At 32.0% G+C, this 23,374-nt stretch overlaps 10 protein-coding genes across 10 annotated transcripts; 5 read left to right on the top strand and 5 right to left on the bottom strand. All coding sequences in view use genetic code 12, as the record gives it.

Moving 5' to 3' along the window:
- Positions 1-892: 892 nt before the first annotated feature.
- On the top strand, positions 893-3,190 carry SEC1 (Sec1p; the record flags this gene model as incomplete). Its single annotated transcript, XM_049406955.1, has 1 exon — positions 893-3,190. The coding sequence occupies one exon, from the start codon at positions 893-895 to the stop codon at positions 3,188-3,190; it is 2,298 nt and encodes a 765-aa protein (XP_049263616.1).
- A 733-nt stretch (positions 3,191-3,923) lies between these two features.
- YCF1 (ATP-binding cassette glutathione S-conjugate transporter) lies at positions 3,924-8,615 on the top strand (the record flags this gene model as incomplete). Its single annotated transcript, XM_049406954.1, has 1 exon — positions 3,924-8,615. The coding sequence occupies one exon, from the start codon at positions 3,924-3,926 to the stop codon at positions 8,613-8,615; it is 4,692 nt and encodes a 1,563-aa protein (XP_049263615.1).
- Positions 8,616-8,691: 76 nt separating this feature from the next.
- On the bottom strand, positions 8,692-9,918 carry J8A68_003130 (uncharacterized protein; the record flags this gene model as incomplete). The annotated part of the gene is made up of 1 exon (XM_049406953.1): positions 8,692-9,918. The coding sequence occupies one exon, from the start codon at positions 9,916-9,918 to the stop codon at positions 8,692-8,694; it is 1,227 nt and encodes a 408-aa protein (XP_049263614.1).
- Positions 9,919-10,158: 240 nt separating this feature from the next.
- On the bottom strand, positions 10,159-12,606 carry J8A68_003129 (uncharacterized protein; the record flags this gene model as incomplete). Its single annotated transcript, XM_049406952.1, has 1 exon — positions 10,159-12,606. The coding sequence occupies one exon, from the start codon at positions 12,604-12,606 to the stop codon at positions 10,159-10,161; it is 2,448 nt and encodes an 815-aa protein (XP_049263613.1).
- Positions 12,607-13,501: 895 nt separating this feature from the next.
- On the bottom strand, positions 13,502-14,083 carry J8A68_003128 (uncharacterized protein; the record flags this gene model as incomplete). The annotated part of the gene is made up of 1 exon (XM_049406951.1): positions 13,502-14,083. One exon carries the CDS (start codon positions 14,081-14,083, stop codon positions 13,502-13,504), a length of 582 nt encoding a protein of 193 aa, XP_049263612.1.
- A 764-nt stretch (positions 14,084-14,847) lies between these two features.
- AHP2 (Ahp2p) lies at positions 14,848-15,408 on the top strand (the record flags this gene model as incomplete). Its single annotated transcript, XM_049406950.1, has 1 exon — positions 14,848-15,408. The coding sequence occupies one exon, from the start codon at positions 14,848-14,850 to the stop codon at positions 15,406-15,408; it is 561 nt and encodes a 186-aa protein (XP_049263611.1).
- Positions 15,409-16,176: 768 nt separating this feature from the next.
- On the top strand, positions 16,177-16,665 carry CYP1 (peptidylprolyl isomerase; the record flags this gene model as incomplete). The annotated part of the gene is made up of 1 exon (XM_049406949.1): positions 16,177-16,665. The coding sequence occupies one exon, from the start codon at positions 16,177-16,179 to the stop codon at positions 16,663-16,665; it is 489 nt and encodes a 162-aa protein (XP_049263610.1).
- Positions 16,666-18,699: 2,034 nt separating this feature from the next.
- J8A68_003125 (uncharacterized protein) lies at positions 18,700-19,614 on the top strand (the record flags this gene model as incomplete). The annotated part of the gene is made up of 1 exon (XM_049406948.1): positions 18,700-19,614. The coding sequence occupies one exon, from the start codon at positions 18,700-18,702 to the stop codon at positions 19,612-19,614; it is 915 nt and encodes a 304-aa protein (XP_049263609.1).
- A 736-nt stretch (positions 19,615-20,350) lies between these two features.
- J8A68_003124 (uncharacterized protein) lies at positions 20,351-21,922 on the bottom strand (the record flags this gene model as incomplete). Its single annotated transcript, XM_049406946.1, has 1 exon — positions 20,351-21,922. One exon carries the CDS (start codon positions 21,920-21,922, stop codon positions 20,351-20,353), a length of 1,572 nt encoding a protein of 523 aa, XP_049263608.1.
- A 319-nt stretch (positions 21,923-22,241) lies between these two features.
- Positions 22,242-22,919, bottom strand: NBP2 (Nbp2p; the record flags this gene model as incomplete). Its single annotated transcript, XM_049406945.1, has 1 exon — positions 22,242-22,919. One exon carries the CDS (start codon positions 22,917-22,919, stop codon positions 22,242-22,244), a length of 678 nt encoding a protein of 225 aa, XP_049263607.1.
- Between the last annotated feature and the right edge of the window lie 455 nt (positions 22,920-23,374).

Genomic DNA, 23,374 nt, shown 5'->3' with positions numbered 1-23,374 from the left:
AAGAAATCAAATTGTTGAATTGAATTTTGATTTTTAATTTTAATTATGATTATGTAATCAAGAAATAAATCAAACTGGCAGAGACTCATGGAACCACCACTACAAAAAATACTATGAGAATTATTATTGATATTCACCCTGCATATGTATTTTACCCCATTAGTGATACCAATATACCTAAAGTTAACTTAATAACATCTACTACCAAAAGAGAGTCACTAAATTCGTATTTATAACCCACATGTAGACATGTTACTTTAAAATTATTTCATGTTGTACTATTGCGACAATATGATCTCCCAATTAGGCAAAGGGAGTGCGGCTCGGCGGTTCTAAAACGATTGAAGCCACTACTGTACCTTAGAATCACAAAAGCATTTCGACATTATATAGAACAGGCAACTACTATGATTACTATTGATGCTTATACATGTTATTACCACTCTACAGAATGAAATTCGTTCGATAGTGTAACTGGATATAAATGCAGACCAGTTGTAGTTACTCTTTTACTGTTCCTTCTATAAATTGTAGTAGTATGCCGTTGTTTCTTAATCTTCAATGTTCTTTCCTTATTGTTTGATTGTTCATTTCTTTCTTCTTGTTGTTGTTTCTCTTTTCCGTGTCTTAAAACTTTCGTTTTTGTATCACTTTATGTGGATTTATCGTGGAGTCTCCCCCCCAGTACAATTTAGTCGACCAATTTTTCAAAGTAACGAGATCACTCTCTCTCCTCCCCTCAACCCTTTTTTTTTTCTGAGTCGTTCAAATTTTTACAACCACCAGAGAATCATCAATCATTACCACTACCACTACCACTACCATTACTACTACCATCACAGTTTAAGTACTGTATCAATCACATCAGCACAGCATAGAACAAAGCTCGATAATGAGTTCATCGAAAATCACTAAAAATAAAGATCCCAATTCTTTACTTAATTTACAATATGAATATTTAATTGTAAATAAACTTAAATCAATTATAACTCAAGGTAATCTATATAATTTGATTATAGACACTAAAATAGAACCAATATTATATAGAATCATATCAAAACAACATTTGCTTCGTTTAGTAACTTCTATAGAATTTATTGATGCTAAAAGGAAACCAAATAAATTTATGTCTGCCATTTATTTAGTTGATTTAACAATTTATAATATGAAATGTATTATAACTGATGTTCAAAAGAATAGATATAAATCAGGTCATGCCTTATTCTTGGCTACTCCAACTGATCCAAAAACCATTCATTTCTTTAAATCAAATCAATTTATGGGAAATGAACAAATATTCAATTATTTTAATCAATCTGATTCAATCAAATTCATTCAAATTGGATTATATCCTGAAGAATCAAGAGTCTTTTTAACTGATAATAAAACTAAAAACTCAATGCCAATTTATTTTAATGATAATTGTTCGGAATTAGTAAGACATCAAATTAAATTAGCTGCTAGATCTTTACTCAATTTAATGATTATAACTGGAGAATTTCCATTTGTTAGATATTATAGTCCTCAACATCCAACTCATAGAGCTAGTACTTTATGTGAATTTATTGCAGAAGAATTCCAACGACAAATTGATGAATATTGTCGTGTAAATGATGATTATCCACCACCTTATACTCCCGATAAACCAAGATCAATATTATTGATTACTGATAGAACATTAGATTTATATGCTCCATTATTACATGAATTCACTTATCAAGCAATGGCTATGGATATAGTTGAATCTTTAGAAAGAAATGGGGTATATAAATATTCAGCTGAAAATGAAGCTGGTGAAAAGATGGATATTGAAGCAAAATTGGATGATGAAGATGATGAAGATTGGATAAATATTCGTCATTTACATATTATTGAAAGTTCAGAAATTATATTTAATAAAATTAGTGAATTAATTAAAAATAATCCTTTAATGATTGATCGTTCTAAAGCATCAACATCATCTGATTTAATGTATATTGTGGCCCATTTAAAGGGGTTTGATGAAGAAAGAAAGAAATTAACTTTACACAAGACATTAATTGATGAATGTTTAGATTTGAATGCTGATCGAAAATTGGCAGAATTGGCAGCTGATTTTGAACAAACATGTTGTGCCCAAGGGGTTAATTTTGAGGGGGAACGAAACAGACATTTACATGATGATTTAATTGTATTATTAAGTCGTGATGATTTGCATATAAATGATAAAATGAGATTAATCTTAATCTATGCATTTTATCGTGGAGGATTAATTGAATCCGATTTTAAAAAATTAACAAAATTCATTGGGGTAAATGATTTACAAATTATTGGATTAATAAGTCGATGTTTTGTCAATCTTGCCAAATTGGGATTCCCGGTGATTAAACCTTCCATTAAGGATAAACCAATGACAAAACATACTTTCCATCGCATAAATAATGAAGGAACATATAATACTTCCAGATTTCAACCTGCTTTAAAGAATGTCTTGACAAATCTAACAAGATTTCAACTTGACGAAGAGTGGTTCCCATATTTCAGAGATAAACCATTAGTTAACGATATTCCTGACAAAAAATCTCATTCATCAACCAATTCCTCAAATTCTTCGGCCACTTTACCAACGTCAGGATCATTACGTAATCCAAGAATCAAAGCACAATGGGCATCTTCAGCATCACTCAGACATGCCAATTCCTTGACTTCAACCAGAAGTCTGTCCAGTATCCCCAAACAAAGAATCTTTGTTTATGTAGCCGGTGGGATCACTTATTCAGAAATGAGAAGTGTATATGAATTATCCCATGAATTGGGAAGGGATATGTATATTGGTAGTGAATCTATAATCAACCCTCGTGATTTCTTGATTGGATTACAAGATGTGGATACGAATAAAGGAATTAGAGATTTAGAATTGAATTTATCACGAGAATTGGAGAAGGCTGAGAGTGAGATTCCGAGATATTTATATGAGGATGAAAGACCACCGGCTCCTCCGGTACAACTGCCTGCCGTTACAAAGATGAATCAATTTGATGAACAGGTGAGAAAACAACAACAGATGAGCAGCAGTAGTGGTGCTGGTACTGGTCCAGGATTGTATAGAAAGAGAAGTGATTTGAGTACAGGGAATAGTTCTATGGCTGATAGTAATGGGAAGAGTAAAGAAAAGAAAAAGACATCTAGACTTAAGAAGTTGTTTAGTTAGTTTGATATAGGACGTGTTTATAGCGTTGATTTTGTATAATAAACGATATTGTTCAACCGAAGGACCTTGCATGAATTGGAGTATAGTAAGAGGGAATACCAAAGCTGTTTGCAGACATATCTTGTCCTATCACAGGTAGTACGAACTCGGCATTACACCGCTGTTGTCGTCTAGAAGGATCCAATCAGAATATCAAATAAGTATGCCTTCTTCAATAACCCAACAGCCTAGTATACAGTACTTTCGGTTAGAAGTTATTCTTATTCCCGATTCACCGATATTCGGTTGAACGTACAAAATTTCCAAAACCTTATTATCCCCCCATCCTACCAACGCCAGTTAACAAGAGAAAGTAAAATACAGACGACTGTATTAATCGTCAACATTGCCACCGTCAGTAATTATAATGTACCTGATTTGATGTGTAGTTAGAAGGCTTATCTAGTTGAAGACAATTAAAGACGATTACACAAACTTCCGATCACACTTTCCTAATTCGGAAATCAATCCGACTGTTTTATTGTTTAGACTATCGGAATTACAATTTGTCATCAATCGCCTGCATATAAAAGAATCTATAGTTAAAAAAAAAATTTCACCGTAAACGTGATTTTTTTTTACAACCAAAGTTTGTTGCCGTTTAAATCCGTTCTTCTTCTTTCTTCTCTCTTCTTCTTTCTTCTTCCTCTACTTCTTTTGCAAGCGTAAACTTCTTAACAAAGTAAGTGAAGAAATGGAACAGATCGAAGTATTATCTTCAGGATCAACTCCTGGGGGGAGTCATCAATGGGATTCATTCAATCCAATGTTACTATCAAATACAATCAATGATTTGATTCTTACACAATCAAAAGACAACGCGTCAACACCATTCGTTAATACCAGTTGGTTTGGTTGTAATTCTAAAGAAGATGGTTGGGGTCCATTATCTCCAACTTATAACGATTTGACCCCGTGTTTCTTACAAGGTGTCTTATTTGCTTTTGCTTCAACTTCGATGATTTTAGTTGGGATTTATCAATTAATTTATTTAAGAAATAAGAAAATTACTATTGGTAATAGAACTGGATATAATTTTTATATTAAATTATTATTGGTGCTATTACAATTTATCTTTCAAATTGTATTGGCTGCTTCATATGGTCAAGTTGGTATTATTAGATTGGCATTGATTTTAAATGTGATTGCAAATGCAGTTGCATTTGGAATTCATTATTTAGAACAATTTAAATCAAATATTCCAAATGGAGTTTTGTTATTTTATTGGCTTTTCCAAATCTTGTTCAATTTAGGAAGAATTACTAATTTGCATTTAAGACATGTATTGAATAATGTCTTTGGAATTTTTATCATTTTATCAACTGTGAACTCATTCATCATTTTGATTATTGAGATTGTTATTCCAATTCAACCAATTTCTACTAAAAAACTCATACATGATTCGCCTTATGACAGAGCAAATGTATTCTCAAGAATTACGTTTGACTGGATGGCAGGATTAATGAAGAAAGGTTATGTTCAATTTTTAACTGAACGTGATTTACCACTCTTACCTAAGAAATTACGTGCTTCAACTACATCTAACGCTTTTGATCATTATTGGAATTCTCAAAATGCCCAAAAGCCTTCATTGACTTTAGCAATTGCTAAAGCATTTGGTGCTCAATTTATGATGGGTGGTATATTTAAAGGATTACAAGATATGTTGGCATTTGTTCAACCTCAATTATTAAGATTATTAATTAAGTTTGTTAGTGATTACGTGGATTCCGCTAAAGCGGGAAATCCAATTCCATTAACCCGTGGGTTCTTGATTGCAATCTCGATGTTTATTGTCTCTGTTGTTCAAACAGCTTGTTTACATCAATATTTCGAAAGAGTTTTTGAATTAGGTATGAAAATTAAATCAAGTTTGACTTCAGTATTATTTAGCAAATCATTAGTATTATCTAATGAAGCAAGACAAGAAGCTTCTACTGGTGATATTGTTAACTTGATGTCTGTCGATGTTCAAAGATTACAAGATTTAGTTCAGAATTTACAAATTATTTGGTCAGGTCCATTCCAAATCGTTTTATGTTTAGTCTCATTACATGGTTTAATTGGTAATTCAATGTGGGCAGGTGTCGCAATTATGATCATTATGATTCCTTTGAATGGTGCAATTGCCCGTGTTCAAAAACGTTTACAGAAGACTCAAATGACTTTCAAAGATGAAAGATCAAGATTAATTAATGAAATCTTAAACAATATTAAATCTTTGAAATTATATGGTTGGGAAAGTCCATATTTGGCTAGATTACAACACGTTAGAAATGATAAAGAATTACATAATTTGAAAAAAATGGGTATCTTTATGGCATTCACAAATTTCACTTGGAATCTAGCTCCATTTTTAGTTTCATGTTGTACATTTGCCGTCTATGTTTGGACTCAAGATAAGAGTTTATCCACTGATTTAGTCTTCCCAGCTTTAGCTTTGTTTAATTTATTATCATTCCCATTAGCTGTTGTTCCTATGGTTATAACCAATATTGTTGAAGCACAAGTTGCAATTGGAAGATTAACCAAATTCTTAACCGGAGCCGAATTACAAGCTGATGCAGTTGTCAGATTACCAAAAGCTAAGAAAGTCGGAGATGATTCTGTTTCAATCACCAATGGTACATTCTTATGGTCCAAAGCTAAAGGAGAACAAAATTATAAAGTTGCATTATCAAATATAAATTTAGTCGCCAAAAAGGGAGAATTGGATTGTATTGTTGGTCGTGTCGGTAGTGGTAAATCATCAATCATTCAAGCTATTCTTGGAGATTTATATAAATTGGATGGTGATGTTAAAGTTCACGGTAAAGTCGCTTATGTTTCCCAAGTTCCTTGGATCATGAATGGAACTGTTAGAGAAAATATTTTGTTTGGACATAAATATGATCCAGAATTTTATCGTCATGTTATTAAAGCATGTGCTTTGAATGTTGATTTAGGTATTTTACCAAAGGGTGATAAAACCGAAGTTGGTGAAAAGGGTATTTCCTTATCTGGTGGTCAAAAGGCAAGATTATCATTAGCTAGAGCTGTTTATGCCCGTGCTGATGTTTATTTGTTAGATGATCCTTTAAGTGCCGTGGATGAACATGTTGGTAGACATTTGACGGATCATGTATTGGGACCTCATGGGTTATTGAAAACTAAATGTAGAATCTTATCTACTAATAATATCAAGGTTTTGAGTATTGCTGATAGTGTTCATATGGTTAGTGATGGTAGATTAATTGAACTGGGTACTTATGATGATATTATAAAACAAGAAAATTCAAAGATTAGACAATTGATTGAAAGTTTCGGTAAGAAGAGAGAAGAATCCCCAAGTCCAAGTGATGAAGCTGCCGCTGCTGCTGCCCGTAAAAAGACAACCACTGAAGGTGAACTTGAAGAAGTTAAGGCTTGTGATGAAATTAATCCACAAGATTTAGATTCCGATTCTGATTTTGATTGTGGTAGTTTAAGAAGAGCAAGTGATGTCTCCCTTGATGAAGAAGAAGCCAATATTGAACAAGAAGAAGAGGATGAAGATACTAAGGCAAGAAAAGAACATCTTGAACAAGGTAAAGTTAAATGGGACGTTTATCGTGAATATGCCAAAGCATGTAATCCATATAATGTGCTTGTGTTCTTATTCTTTGCTCTTTCTTCGTTTGTTATTAATGTTGCATCTAATTTCTGGTTGAAGCATTGGTCCGAAATTAATACTAAATATGGTTACAATCCAAATATTGTTAAATACTTGGGAGTTTACTTTTTGTTGGGTATTGGATTTTCACTTTCTTCATTGATTCAAAATTGTTTCCTTTGGATTTTCTGTACTATTCATGGATCTAAGAAATTACACAATTCAATGGCTGTTAGTGTTTTACGTGCTCCAATGACATTTTTTGAAACTACTCCAATTGGAAGAATTTTGAATAGATTTTCCAATGATATTTATAAAGTTGATGAAATTTTAGGAAGAGTTTTCAATATGTTCTTCAGTAATGCCATTAAAGTCTTTTTAACAATTGTTATTATTTGTTTTTCAACTTGGCCATTTATTTTCCTTGTTGTACCATTAGGTGTGTTATATATTTATTACCAACAATATTATTTACGTACTTCTCGTGAATTAAGAAGATTAGACTCAGTTTCCAGATCACCAATTTTTGCCAATTTCCAAGAATCTTTAGTTGGTGTTTCTATAATCAGAGCTTATGCCAAAGAAGATAGATTCAAATACATGAATCAAATAAGAGTTGATAGAAATATGGCTGCTTATCATCCAGCGGTGAATGCTAATAGATGGTTAGCTGTGAGATTGGAATTCTTAGGATCGATTATTATTTTGGGTGCAGCAGGATTTTCTATTTTGACATTAAAATCAGGTAATTTAACCCCTGGGTTAGTTGGTTTATCAGTTTCTTATGCATTACAAATCACTCAATCATTGAATTGGATTGTTAGAATGACAGTTGAAGTTGAAACCAATATTGTTTCCGTGGAAAGAATTTTAGAATATTCGAGATTGACTCCAGAAGCTCCAGAAATCATTGAAGACCATCGTCCACCTCAAGACTGGCCACAACAAGGTGAGATCAAATTTGAAAATTATTCAACCAAGTATAGACCAGAATTGGATTTGGTATTGAAAGATATTAACTTGGATATTAAACCTCGTGAAAAGGTTGGTATTGTTGGTAGAACAGGAGCTGGTAAATCTTCAATTACATTAGCTTTATTTAGAATTATTGAAAAATACGGAGGACTGATTGTTATTGATGGTATTGATACTTCAACTATTGGATTATATGATTTAAGACATAAGCTTTCGATTATCCCTCAAGATTCTCAAGTATTTGAAGGTACTATTAGATCTAATTTGGATCCAACTGATGAATACAGCGATGATCAAATCTGGAAAGTATTAGAATTATCTCATTTGAAAGATCATGTCATTAAGATGTATGAAGAAGATAATGAAAAGGAAGAATTGGAAAATGCTTTACATGTTAAGATATCTGAAGGTGGATCTAATTTATCCACTGGACAACGTCAATTAATGTGTTTAGGTAGAGTCTTATTGAAATTGGAACATTCTAATATTTTAGTATTAGATGAAGCCACAGCTGCTGTTGATGTTGAAACCGATCAAATTTTACAAGAGACAATTAGAAGTGAATTTAAAGATAAGACAATTATTACCATTGCTCATAGATTAAATACTATCTTAGATTCCGATAGGATTTTAGTATTGGACAAGGGACAAGTTGCAGAATTTGATACTCCAGCTACTTTATTAAAGAACAAGGATTCATTGTTCTATTCATTATGTAAACAAGGTGGATTTGTTCATGATGATGATGAAGAAGCAGTACAATTGTTATTACAAGAATAATATCGTTAATTAATAGAATATATAGTGTGTGTGTATAAATACATATTTCACCAAAAATAATGGATTTTTTTATTTATTAGTGTTCACTTCTCTTTCTTAAACTGTTGATATAATACAATTGATGGAATTCCAGTCTATTTTCAACATCACATGGATTGGCATTGGCTATCTCTATAATTTGTTTTTGATATTGAGAATCAACTGCCAATTGATCTTGATCATCGAATGATAAGATTTGTAAGAGTTCATCTTGATTTTCAGTATCCAATGACGCAATGATTTTCTTATTGGTTGGATCAACACAGATATCAATAATTGAATTTTCAACTGCAATAGTTTGCTTATGTTGAACAACAGTATAGTCTTCACTAATAGTAAATGTCAATAAACAACGAGTATTCTCAACCAATACAATTAATAAATGATTCCTTTCAGTTTTAACCGTTAATAATTTAGCAACTGAAATTTCCTTTTTAGAGTCATCAGTTAAGAATCTTTCAGGAGGTAAATGACCATCATGTAAATATTCTTCAATTAAAGATCTAAGATCAACTTTAGTTAATAATTTATTATCATACCATTTCCATAAACATACAAAATCATCCCCACCACCACTATATAACACTGAAGGATCATCATTTTGGTCAATATATAATTCAGAAACAAATTCTTCATGTCCAAACAACCAATCCTTGATTACATAACTTTTGGGATAGTTTGAGACTCTGATATGCTCATCACGATCAGCAGTTATGATAAATTGTTTATTGTTATATTTGGTCATCAATACATCACTCAACATAGAAACATGTCCTAATACAGGTTCTAATTCTTTTTGAGCAATAGGTTCATTATTATCTATAGGAATAACATAAACATCCCCGAATTTGTCAGCAACCACCACATTTGCATTCTTGTCATCAATAGAAATCGAACATGGTCTTTTGGGGAATGGTTGTCTTTTCATCAATGTTAAACAATTGGTTTCATTTGTGAAATCAATCAGAATAATAAATACAGATTTATCACTATCTGTTGTTCCTATTATGTATTTCTCATCATAAGATAAACGTAATGCTCGGATATAGTTATATATAGGTTGTGAAAAGATTGGTTCACCTTTCTTTTTGGAGATTTTGACTTGGGAATTTTGATGAGTTACTTGATCAGTTGGGATTGAATCGATCCATTCTCCGATTTTATGACCGGTGGAAAGATCAAATACTTGTAAGACGTTTTTAACGGATGCAAAGAGGTGAGTACCTGCTTTATTAGTCGCGAGAATTTGATATGGATGTTTCATTGGTGGATAAGTTCTGGTACAATTAGTTCTACCGGGAACTGAAAAATTTCAATCTTCAAAATAATTTTTTCTGCGATGATCAACAGACGCTACCAAGTGACACCTAATTGCAACCAATTTTGCAACAATCCACAAGAGAGACTATTTAAAGATTATTTAAAGTGTATTTCCTATCCAAAGATATCTCTATTTAATAATATATAAGCACGCTACACCGACAAAGTCACACACGGGTGTATTCTAGCTCTTTGGTTGACCCCAAGCCCAATTATAGATCTTATTAGCCACAGTTTTAGTTGGAGTTGGAGTCCTTATAACCAGGGGTGAACTTTCTTTACTCATACTATTGGTAGTACTATTAGTCCTTACTCTTTCGAACCCCGCTACTAATTCATCCAAACCATCATCTGATTCATTCTCCTTAGTGTTGCTGTTGTTGTAGTTGGCATTGGTTGGCGTGCTTGGAACCATATCCCCGGCTTGTTCCTTGGGGATGAATTTCTGAGCTTTGATTTCATGAAGGGAAGATGTGGATGAAGAATTTGTTTCTTTGAATTTAAAACTATTGAAAAAATTGGAGATATTTTTATTGATTGAAGTAGGTTCTTCTGGGATATTATCAATAGATACATGTTTTGGATCAATGAAATTAAATATGAAATCATCAGCCATTGAATTCCAAATTTTGAAATTTTGCGATTGTTTCCAAGCTTCTATAAATTTAGGATTAAAATCAACAGTATTTCCAATATGTTTATCTCCTTCAGTTGTGAATCCTGGTGGTGGGAGTTGGAACCTATCTACATACTGTGAAAATCTCATGGTTGAAATCAAGGAATTTAAATAATCTTCAAATTGATATCGTATATAATCATCACTTCCGATATATTTATCACTACTTCTAGGTTCAGATTGGACGGTATTAATTAAATGATTGATAAATCGTTTATCCAATGTGCTTAATCTTAATTCTTCTGGTTTATAGTTGGTTTTGGGGAATGTTACTTCTTGAGTATCTAAATCAATCAAAATATCAACATCAAACTTCTTGGCTTGATTAACAATTAATAAATTTGAACATCCAATCATAAAACTTCCAACTGATAATTCATCTAATTGTTGTAATGGTAAATATGGATTCCAAAATGAATTCTTTGTATTGAAAATTTGTAATGGTAATCCAAAGAATCTTAACATTGATAATCTATTCACGGTATTTAAACTGGTTGGTTTTGTTAATGGACCATTAGTTTCAATATAATCGATTAATGGACATCCTGAATTATCTAAATTATTAATTAAATTAGGAATTAATGATATTAAATTATTTTGAAATTGAGTTAATAATTGTAAATTAGTATTTGAATAAATTATAATCTTTTTATCTAATAATAAAGCTTTGTAAATTATCATAAAATTTAATTTAAATTTTGATATTGAAGATTTTAAATTTAAATTTATAAAGTTTTCTTGTTCATGTTCAATTATTAATTCATGTAACATTTCATTATCTTTTAATTTAAATTGATTATTTAAATTATCAAACAAATCTTCTAATAATTCAAAATTATGAAGAGTATCTTGTTGGAAATAACTTTTGGTTATAATTGATAATTTCTCCTTTATTTTAATGAAAATTGGTTGTTTTCTCACAATAATTACAATTGCTTTTTGAACAATCAGTCTAGTAATATCCTTATTCTCTTCTCTTTGTTCAGTTGTCAAAATACTTGTTCGTACTTGTTGTACGCAACTACATCCAAATAAAGTTTTCAAATATCTTGGATCATCATCAAATTCATTCATATCTTTTAAAGTATCAATTGAACGTTTACGTTTAAAATCATAAACTAAATTAAAATTTGAAAATGTTTCTTCAAATAAATGTGAACCATCAGGTAATGCTAAAAATGGGATATTTTTAAATAAACTTGGATCATAATCAGGATGATAATTTGATTTCCACCATTGAATTTCTGGACCTCTTTGATGATGGAAATCAACTAAACAAACGGCAAATATCATATCATCTAATTTGGTGCTTTCATCTATAGTATCTTCATGCGTATACTGATGGATAGGTGCATTTTGTTGTTCAATTGGTAACATTTTAATTTTAATTGACTTTCTCTTCTCCATTGTGGATGTTGTAGTTGAGGCGGTGATAGCGTTAACATCACAGGATCTTGATTTTCGAAGATCCTCCTCAGATAACAGTGGATCTGAAGTAGGGGATGTCCCTACTGGATCTGATGATGTTGAATTTCTATCTGGATTGGCGGATAATTGTTTTCTAGCTATCAGTGCAGCCGCTGGTTTATTGACTGATTGTGAAGAAATATGTGATCTTGAACCTAATCGTATTGGACGAGGTTGGAAATCAACATCCATTGGTTCATGGAAGAATTGTTTCTTTCCAGTGAATGAATCTTTAGGCAATGGGGATTTTGGAAGGGGAGAAGGAGTACCAGTACTACTATTAGTATTATTACCGCCAGAATCTCTTCTTTGTTTGGATAATCTTAAAGGACGTAGTTGTGGTTCTCCACTATCAGTAGATGAATTACTATAACCACTGTTTCGTTTGTTACTCATTGTTTCTTGAGTATGATTTGTATTAATTTGTTGTTGAATCTGATTGGGATTTGAATCATAAGATTCTAATGAATTATTATTAGCAACACTCATAAATCAATCAAACCAAAAAAAAGAAAATGGAGATTTGATTGTGTGTTTGAATAGAATGGGCAAAATATGGGAAGTATAGAAAGTGAAAGAGTAAATGATGATTTTGAAAAATACGCGTATAAAATCAAGTTGTAATGAGCTTATAAGGAAATTTCCAATGTCGTGTCTAGTTGAATGTTGTATTGTTGAAAGTAGTTACAAATTCATTGTTTTAATGTAAAATTGGTTAAAACTTAAAAACACTAAAGAAATTAGCCGGGAGATCTTTAAAATTTTGTTTTTTTCTCGCTACCATATGCAATATGATATCATTTTTATACTTTCTTTCTATTTTACTTGTAAATCTATAGTTTCCTTCCATCGTATACACATTCTTATAAATCTTGTTCTACAACCTATATAATCTATCTGATATCTTTAGAAAATCAACGATTGCGAAACTGTTTAAAGGTAGGATAATCCCTAGTTTAACCAGAGAGAATACCGCGTCTGACCCATAGATAGTATGTCATAGTGGTGGTTTTATGCAACAAGATCCTGAGAGATACATCGATTCTCTACTGGTTTCTCAAATCGGGCAATCAGATAATTTTACTTTAAGGGAAGTATTATAGATCCAATCATAACTATTTTACGTGTTATTCTTAATCTATTTATAGTTACTTTCAGAATGAACAATAGTTTCCTGTTAATTGCTGCAAAAAAAAAAAGTAAATAGAGTTTAGAATAAATCATCCCACTAATATATCACACCATTAGATCTACTTACTTTGGGTTACTTAATCGACTGAAAACAAATTGATTAATATATTAAACATTAGAAATCCAGAAGAATAAGAGCAAGAATAATAAAACAAACATAAAACACAAAAGGATAACCCTAACAGCTATCTCTCTAATCCATGAATAAAATATCCTTAATAGTCTTCAATCCCTTTTCTATCCCATGAACAAATTGACTCTCTTTACGAGGTTGTTGTTCATCTTGAACAGCATGAACAGCCTTAAGAGCATCTTGTTTATCTTCATCACAAATCAGTATTCTCTTAAATTGAGTAACATATTCAGAATAGATTTTATTCTTATTCAATCTATCATTAATTTCTTCTTCACTTGGGACTTTAAATTCAGTAGGGTTTTGTTTCCATTCTTGAAAATATTCATTCAAAACATGACAATAAGCACTACCTAATCTTTTACTAATCTTATTATATCTATAATAATTAAAAATAAATAAATGAGGAATTGCATTCATGAATTGACCAAGAGGATCATCATCTTCTGGTTGTCTAAGATTGTAACATGCACTAAGGTATTTCAGATGACTTATGGAATAATATTGATGGAAGAATGCTTCTAATCTAGATCTAAGTTCTTGGGTTTCAGCGGTGAACGGTTCTGGAAGAATGCTGGCTTCAACTTCGTTTACATCCTCAGTGGGGACGATTTCAGGAACGCTTGCTTCTGCGGTTGACATTATAAATTAGGGGTTTTATTTAATACTAGGGGGGATAAATTGAAGAGTAAGAACGAGAAGTTAGAAGAATTGGAAGGATAAATTGCAACCTATTTATACATCGACGAATTAAGCTGGAAAATTCCCCAGAAAGTAAGTTGTTACAAATGACACCATAAAAATTTTTAAAGCAAGCAGATGTGTTATGGGTTAAAAGGTTAAATACGAAAAACTACAACCCCCAAAAGTTGAATGAATGATTGAAAACTCGACCAAGAAATTTTTATTCGATTTTCAAAATTTTCTTGTGAATGGAGAGAGAGATTATTTTAATAAGTTTTCTCAACTGACATTGACTGACTGCGACTGCGTGCTTCAGATGTAGCCCGTGCTCTGGGTATTATTTTTAGATTCTTGCCCCTCGGTGGAAACGGGTCGTTATAATTCTTGCAACACTCGTTGTTGGTGACTACTGGTAGTACACGTATACCAAATATGGTTTGGACAAACTTAAAATTTTCTGACAAAATTATGATTACGTAATCATGCGAATAATGCTCAGTGCAAAAAAAAAACCTTGCCTCGCCGTTCGTTTTTATATACAGGAAAACACCATCAAATTGTGGAGAGAAAATTACTAATACAAATCCCACAAAACTATCGACAACAACCATCACTGTGGTTCTGCTCTTCTTTTTTTCTCAATGCTATATAAACACCTTGCAAAATCCGCAATTACCCAAGCCAAATATTTATCACGATTCAAATCAACAATATCCACCAAAATGCCATTCACCGTCGGACAACAATTCCCAACTGGAGTTGAATTCACTCATATCCCAATTCAATTCAATGATTTATCATTAATAAACCCTTTGAAATGTGATACTACTGCAAAATTGAATGTTGACAATTTACTTCAACAATTATCAACCAGTGATAAACCATTATTAGTTGTTGTTAGTGTTCCAGGTGCATTCACTCCAACATGTACAGAACGTCATATTCCGGGATATTTATCCAATTTATCCAAATTGACCGATAAGAAAGTTGGTGCGATTATTGTCTTGGCTTGTAATGATGCATTTGTTGTTAATGCTTGGGGTAAGACATTGGTGAAGGCATATGTTAAGGATGTTGAAAATCTTCCTCAGATTTATTTTGCAAGTGATGGTGGATTTAGTGGACAATTTGAATTAGCTGCTGATAGAGGGGGAGTCTTTAGAAATAAGAGATATGCTACTTTGGTTGATAGTAGGGATAAGACTGTGAAATATTTTGGTGTCGAAACTGAGAGTGGTGTTCATGTGTCTGGAGTTGAAAATATCTTAGATGCAAAGTTGTAAGGAGATGATTGACTTATTCTATGCATATTTATATATAGTGAAATAAAAATGTTCTGCTTGGATGAATTATATTCATGTTGTATTGATGTAGATTGATTGCCTCGGGGATCTGAGCTCCTTGAGTGAATTCCCGAGTCAAATAAGACAAGATAGATTCAAAATCCCAAGTAAAAAAAACAGGCTATCTATGATGTAATCGATTTATCCTTTTATGGGGTATGCGCTAGTTGAATATATCCGGGTAATAAGACAAGGCTCGGAACTATAAACTAAAAGTAAAAAAAGAAAATGGAAATATAATTTATCATTGCTTACTGCTTACGTGGGGAACAATAGAATAACAATTGTCCAACTGCCATGTAAATCAATTAGATTGCTACCTTCTAAACCAGCCTCCAACTGAAGGTTCAAATCGTTAAACTGTACCATGTAAGATGTGTATGGGTATGGCTTGTAATGAACAATGCAACATTACACGGTTTTTCAAGTACACGACCCATAAACCCCCTCTTAAAATGGAAGAATCTAGGCCATTCATTTTTTTTGCTCAACAGATTTCCAATAACCCCCTTATGAAATGGAATTAAAATTATCCGGAATACACGACCACCGTACTGGTAAGTTTTGAAAAATTTTGGCAATTTTATTATAAAACTTCAATGGATTTTCCCTTTTTTAGAATTCTATTTCATTCTCTTCTTTCTCTCTTTCTCTTCCTTTCGATAACTCAATTGCAATTGAATTTCACTAAATTAATTACAAATAATCATGTCCACTGTTTACTTTGACGTTGCTGCCAATGGCCAAAACTTAGGTAGAATTACCTTTAAATTATACAATGATGTTGTTCCAAAGACTGCTGAAAACTTCAGAGCTTTATGTACTGGTGAAAAAGGATTTGGATATGCCGGATCTACTTTCCATAGAGTTATTCCTCAATTCATGTTACAAGGTGGTGATTTTACTCATGGTAATGGTACTGGTGGTAAATCAATTTATGGTGCCAAATTTCATGATGAAAATTTCGAAAAAACTCATAATAAACCAGGTTTATTAAGTATGGCCAATGCTGGTCCAAATACCAATGGATCTCAATTTTTCATTACTACTGTTCCATGTCCTTGGTTAGATGGTGCTCATGTTGTTTTTGGTGAAGTTGTTGATGGTATGGATGTTGTTAAGAAGATTGAATCTTATGGTTCTTCTTCTGGTGCTACTGCTGCTACTATTACCATTGAAGCTTCTGGTGAATTATAAATTGATTAAAAAGAATTGATCAATTTGAGTAAGAGATTACATACTCTTAGAGGTATTTGATTCTCTTGTGTAAGCCAAAAAAAATGTAGGTTCTCTTTTATCTTTATTTGTGTTAGATGAGCCAAAGAACAAAAACATTATAGTACTAAACTTTACTTCAATTACTCTATATCAACATCAATTGTATTTGATGAGCTGTAAGCTTATGCCAATTGACCAATTGACCCTCAATGGTTTGTAAATTATTGAGATTTCCAGGTTTTTAGGAATTTCTTGAACCTGTGTATGAGGGCCAAGGGCCCCGTTTTTCGAAGGGACAGTTTATGTACAGGAACATGTCGGTTTAGGTTCAATAGACAGCGACATCCATGTCGCTGATGTTAAAACAATTTATGGAAATGTGAGACACAGAGAAGGAAACGTTACCCGGACATAAAGACCATCATAGAGAAGCTACACATTTTGGTCCAAGAGAAGCTTACGCTTGTTTGATGACAGGGACGCGATGTAGTTTGTCCGTGGAGCAACCAAGAGATTGTGAATTGCAATACCGGATGTGAACGTAGTTCGGCGATGCATATGACAAAGCTAAGTAGTCATCAGAATCGTAGAAGGCACCATGTGTGAGATCCGAAAGAAGGGCTCTTGTTCTACCGCCGTTGATGCGGATTTGAAGAAAGGGAATGACCACAGGGATCTATCCATGTCAGGTTGGCACCATATGACGAAGGTGGGATTCACAAGTTGTGACTTGGCACCTTTGCGAAACACTACAGATTAGAATCAATGCCAAGGGAGGACCCAAGCACGTACAATTTGTATTGTGGGAACCTCAGTCCAGGTTATTATGGCACAATAGGAAATATGTTGCAAGCACAGTTTACAGTCATACACACCACATTCTCGTCTATTAAGGTTTTCGGAACCAACGCCGGAGGGAGACTGCACATAACAACTTGTGACTGACACATTTCATGAAAAAAGGGATAGCCAAATTAGTAAGCTAATACGAGAACTTGAGAAGACCTTCTTGTTGTTGTATCCACGACAACACTCTTGTGAAACATGTGTCTAATCGATATTTGATCTTTATACAAAACAAAATAGAAAGAGTGGTCTAAGAAAAATTATATGATGGGGAGAAAATCAAGAAAGCTTGTGAGAGACGTGGTCTGCGGTCCCACGTTGCGTCAACAATTTTTATTTGATACAAATGTACGAGTCTTTATTATTTTTCAAATCAATTGCAATGATTTGCAATCATTAATGTATAGATAAGCAATGGAATTTAGCCATTCTTATTTAATAATTTACCTCCATGGGGACTGAGCAAACGGTTATGCGGATGGAAAGCTTGAGATATGACCCACACGAGGTAAAGGGGTATTGTTCTTTCTCTACGGTTTCATCAGGCCAAAAAGAAGTGGGCTTACACGTGTGGGCTTTTGGGATTTAAGGTTTGTATTTATTAATTTCTTAACAATGTAATGTCATATACAATAGGCTAAGATGGAAAATTGAAACAATAAATGTAGAGAAAGGGAGAACGCGATATTGAACGATATTCAGACAAGCGAGGAGTAAAGCACGTTCAAGCCCTTGTTAAATAATATTAAAGAATTCTACCATACAAAATGACAAGAAAGAATAATTAACAAGAATACATTAATCTTCTCCTTCTTCTTCTTCTTTTGTTAAGATAAACCACATGGTTCATATACATTTTATATATATTTATAGTTTTACAAGAATAATTTAATTAAAGTTTTATACTTTTATTATTGTTATTTTATAATTGCCTATAAGTCATCGCTGATTGAATTCATATAAAAGGGAATACGGGTCTCTCCCTTTTCTTAAAACCCCTTTGCTTTTTTTGCATTCCCATGGTTATATGATCCATCGATAATTTTCTATTTATTAAATAAACATAACAAATTTCATTCACTATCACCACCCACCTACACCCATTAATTAATTATTAATTTTCCATTGAACTATTGTTTTAAACCAAATCAATCAATTCATTTAACTATGAAATCAATAACTAGTAACGAAAAGCAACAACCATTTGGTAGTTTAACAGGTAAAGATTATATCATTTTAATAATTGATAAATATTTATGTAATTTAATTACCAATCCAATTATAATTACATCATTAATATTGTTGATATATATTTATTTACAATATAATCAATTAATGATTATAACAATACTATCAAACCCCAAGGAAACTTATTCATGGGATTTCATTATGAGTGAAGATTATTATTATGATATTATTAGTAATTTAATTAATATTATAATTATATTAAGATTTCAAATTATAATTGAATTATCAATTTATATTGAATGTTTATTATTTATATTACAAAATATTATGTGTTCATTAATATTAAATCATTTACAATATATTGATAATATATTAATTAAAACATGTATTATATTAGAAATTATGGCACCTTATTTGGTATTTATTATATCCATAATTGATTGGAAAACTAATAAGGATGAAAGAGAGGATAAAGATAATGAAGAAGAAGAAAGCAATGGTTGGTATCAAGGATTAAGAGATTGTAATAATTATTTCTTACCTTTATTTATCAATTATTCATTACTATTAATCAATTATGATTTCCCAATATTAAATGGAGTTGATAATGATTTATTTTTTGGTTATTTACAATTTACATATAAATTATTATCATTTATGTTTAAATTATATCTATCATATCAATTTATATTATATGAATATGTGGTAATCTTTTATAATTTGTATAATATAAAAGATTATTCAATATTTTATAAAGAAGTTTCCATATATAACAATAGCTGCAAGAGTATCATAAAGAATATTGATAATATTGATTTTAGAAATTATTGGATGTTAATTGTATGTGGAAGTTTAATCATATTTGATTCAATTGTTATTTATATGAAACCTTAGATTTAGTTGGTTCATTTATATTGCTTATTTAATTTCTAGAAGAGTCAACTTGCTTTGAAAGCAGTGTTCATATAGTGTTGTAGAGTGTTTGTATAAATTATGTTTATTTTTTTTTTATTTATGAAATAAATTTACGAGGAAATTTAAAAAAATGGCTGCAAAATTTTTTTTTTCTTTAAATTGCATTCGAATTGGAATTTATTATAAGCAAATTCAAATGGATAAATTCACTTTTATTTTTGCCACTTAAATATGCTTAAAGTGTAGTCGCGACTCCTGCATTAGTTGATTTTCCAAGCGTCACATGTTCGCATCTCTCACACGCATCTCACTAGATGTTATATCCAATCACGTTCATCTCGGCAAACAAATCAACAGGCATTTTTTATTTCGCGATGATAGGACTTCAATATAAGCTAAGCTATATCGGATCAATTGAATAAATTGTAGTCTGCCTCATGTTAAATGTTCTGGGTAAGCGCAAGACACTCTTCGTTTGAAATACGTTTTGCCAAGGTCCGAGATTACGTATGTAAATAAACAGAAAGATGTACTTATGAGACATAGAGTTCAATCTGACATTTATTTTCCGATACATGAGAACAGTAAATCGAAATGAATATTTGTAGATTCAGAACCAGACAGTCTGCGTCGACAATGTGTATACGGCTATAAATCTTCTCTCTAAGCTACGATCAAACTGGTATATCTCTATATTAAACAACCTAAGGAGACCTCATTGATAAGTCGCAAATCTATAATAATAACTGTTAACTAATGCCTTATGTAACTTATCAGGTGATATTTTCTTAATATTACCTGTTCCCAGTTCTTCACCCCCATTGCTCATACTTCCATTTATAAACCCACCTTCCTCCTCCTCGCTATCTTGATCATGCTCATCATCACCACTGTCTTCAATATCACCTTCCTCTCTCTCCTTTGATTTCCTTTCATTCTCCTCATCAATCCAAATCTCTGCCAATCGTTCAATCTCTTCCGTATCTTCTTCATTATAATTTCCTTCATTTAACAACATGGTAACTAATCCTCGTTCATACATTTTTGAATCAGTCATATCTTGCATTTCCAATTCTTGACATTCTTGAACAAGTAACATATCCTCAAATTCTTCCGATATACTTTCCTCGTCCTCGTGATCCAATATTGGTTTGATGTCCGGTAGGGGGTCTAGTAGTAGTTGTGACATGTTGGGATTTTCTTGCTTGAGTGAATTGATATGTATGATCCCCTCATCCCCATCATCCCGATCCATCTCCCCGATCTCATTTTTGTCTAATCGTTGTGGAATAATGAAAGCTGATGGCGGGGTGATTAATGTTTGAATCCGATTGGATAATTTCGATTGATGGGATTTATATCTATTCAAACACCCCTTCCAATAATTGTCCAACACGAAATATTGATTGGGGTTTATGTATCCTAATTTCCGAATTGCGGAATAGATGTCTGATTTTGTGATTATTCGAGTGGGTGTTTTTTGGGAGGAGATGATTGATAATATGATTGATTTAGTTAGGAGTTTGATGATTTCTTCTAGAAGTATGATTGATTCTAATCCTATGCCTGGTGATACTGCCTGTGGTTGCCAGGATGAAGTTGAGTTTTGTGAGTTGTATGTGGTAGTTGCGAGGGTAGATAATTCATTCATGGTCTTTATATCGAATAGTGAAATCGGTTCATAAATCTTCATATCATTAGCAAACCTTCTTTCATTCCTCTTTTCACGAATTCTCTCTTTCTTGGTCATCAATCCCAGTTGAATTTCTTCAAATTTTATAAAATATTCCGAAATTTCATAAGCAATTGGTAATTTATCATACCTTAATAATTTCGAAGACCATTTTCTTAATTTATATTTATCCCGCCTATGTCTTTTTCGAGATTTTAATTTCTTCAATTCATGAGATAATAAATTATAATAATTCATGATTTCTATTTTGGTTTTAGTCTTTAGTCGTGATTGAATTAAATCAAATCGATGAATGCTGTATTTACTTAAACTATCAAAGAAAATTTCCTTTTCTTGTGGTGTCCATAGCGTTCCAGGCGTACTCTCATTAGGTATTGACGACTCTTGTGATCGAGAATAGATATAGACGTGTCCGGTATGGGTTATTTTTGAATGTTTTAATTTCCGATATGATGGTTGTGATGTTGGATTGAACGTTTGTTGAATGAATCGATTATAGAAATCTATGTAGATTGGATTTGGTCGTACTCTTTCGGGTTTTGTTTTAGGTGATGATGTTGGTATAGACTTCGAATCTATCGAGTCTGTTGACATGACTCTTTTTGGTGGTTGAATGAGATGTGGTTGTTTGTTTGTTGTTGTTTGTTAAATGGTGAGATCTAAACTGAGATGAGGATTGAATATTTTTTTTAAGGAATATTATTTTTTAATAAGTAATTATATAGTAATATAGTGATGATGTAATTCATTAAAAATGCCATTAAACAAATTAAGAAAAGAAGTAAACTCTATACATATTGCTACTACTACTACTATATACAATAAAGATAAACTTCATTATTAATACAGAAACTTTTTCATCTAAAACGGAAAGAACATAAAATTAGTTTTCGTGAAGGGAGACTATGTTTTATCATATTGTAATTGAATCAACTTTATCAGATAATTGCTTTATCGCCTGATCATTAACATTTGCTTGTGCTATTATCCTCGGAGACATACCTTCCTCCTCTTCATCAGTGGTATCCACCCACTCATCATCTTCTCCATTCTGGTCTTCCAATTGATCATTATGATGATCCTGTAATATCTCCGGCAAGAACGGTTTTGGTACATCCTCTTCCTCTTCTTCCAATCCATTCAACCCAGTCTTCACATTAGTCATCAGATCAACAATCTCAACATATTCTTCCGGAATTAATCCATTCTCACCCGTTTCAGGGTCTTCTGCAACTAACCAACCTTGTCCATGTCGATAACTGATCCAAATTATTTGTCCTTCTGTAAGTTTGATTTCATTGTCGTTTTCAGGTATGAAATCGAATAATGCTCTTGCTTTTCGATTTATCTCGTCTCGATGATATTCTTCATCGTCATAGGAGTCATCATAAGAATCGTCTTCGGCGTTTAGATGGTGGTTGATATCTCGATGAAGGGGATATTCTTCGGAAGATGATGATGATGATGATGTTGATGATATTTCTGGGTCTATTGGTGGATATTGACCTATATGTAATGGATTTGATTCTGGATATGCATAATCTTTAATTGATGTTGATGGTGGAAATAGACTTGTAATTTGATGTGACATGGTTGGGGTCTATGTGTGTTTGAGTGGTAGTATATATATGTGTCTTGGGGTGTGTGTAGCTATGATTTTGAAGTATTCCGGTTTATAAATTCTATTTTTAGGTTATTTGAATTTATAATTGGGGGGGGGTTAAACTTTTGTATTATTGTTTTGTCTATTGTCTATTGTTCGTTTCTAGTTTATATATACAATGAGTACAATCTATGAAATTTATCACAAGTGTTTTTATAAGATTATCAACAACTCTCTCTCTCCTTCCTTTGTAAATTGACTTTATTGTAAAGGACTTACGAAATAACTTGCAAATAATTCTGAAACAATTTTGATGCTGTTCTTTTTTTGCTGGTTGTTGATTTTTTTTTGAGACAAAAGGCTAAAACAACTCAAACTGTAAAATATATTTACAATTAACTGGTATACCCCGAGATAACCTGTAAATAATTCCTCCCATTAAA

The sequence above is a fragment of the Hemisphaericaspora subhashii genome, assembly GCF_019202705.1.
Source record: "Hemisphaericaspora subhashii strain CBS 10753 chromosome Unknown scaffold46, whole genome shotgun sequence".
NCBI lineage: Eukaryota > Fungi > Ascomycota > Pichiomycetes > Serinales > Debaryomycetaceae > Hemisphaericaspora > Hemisphaericaspora subhashii.
Note: the sequence above shows the minus strand (reverse complement) of the source record. Positions and strands in the feature narration are given on the sequence as shown.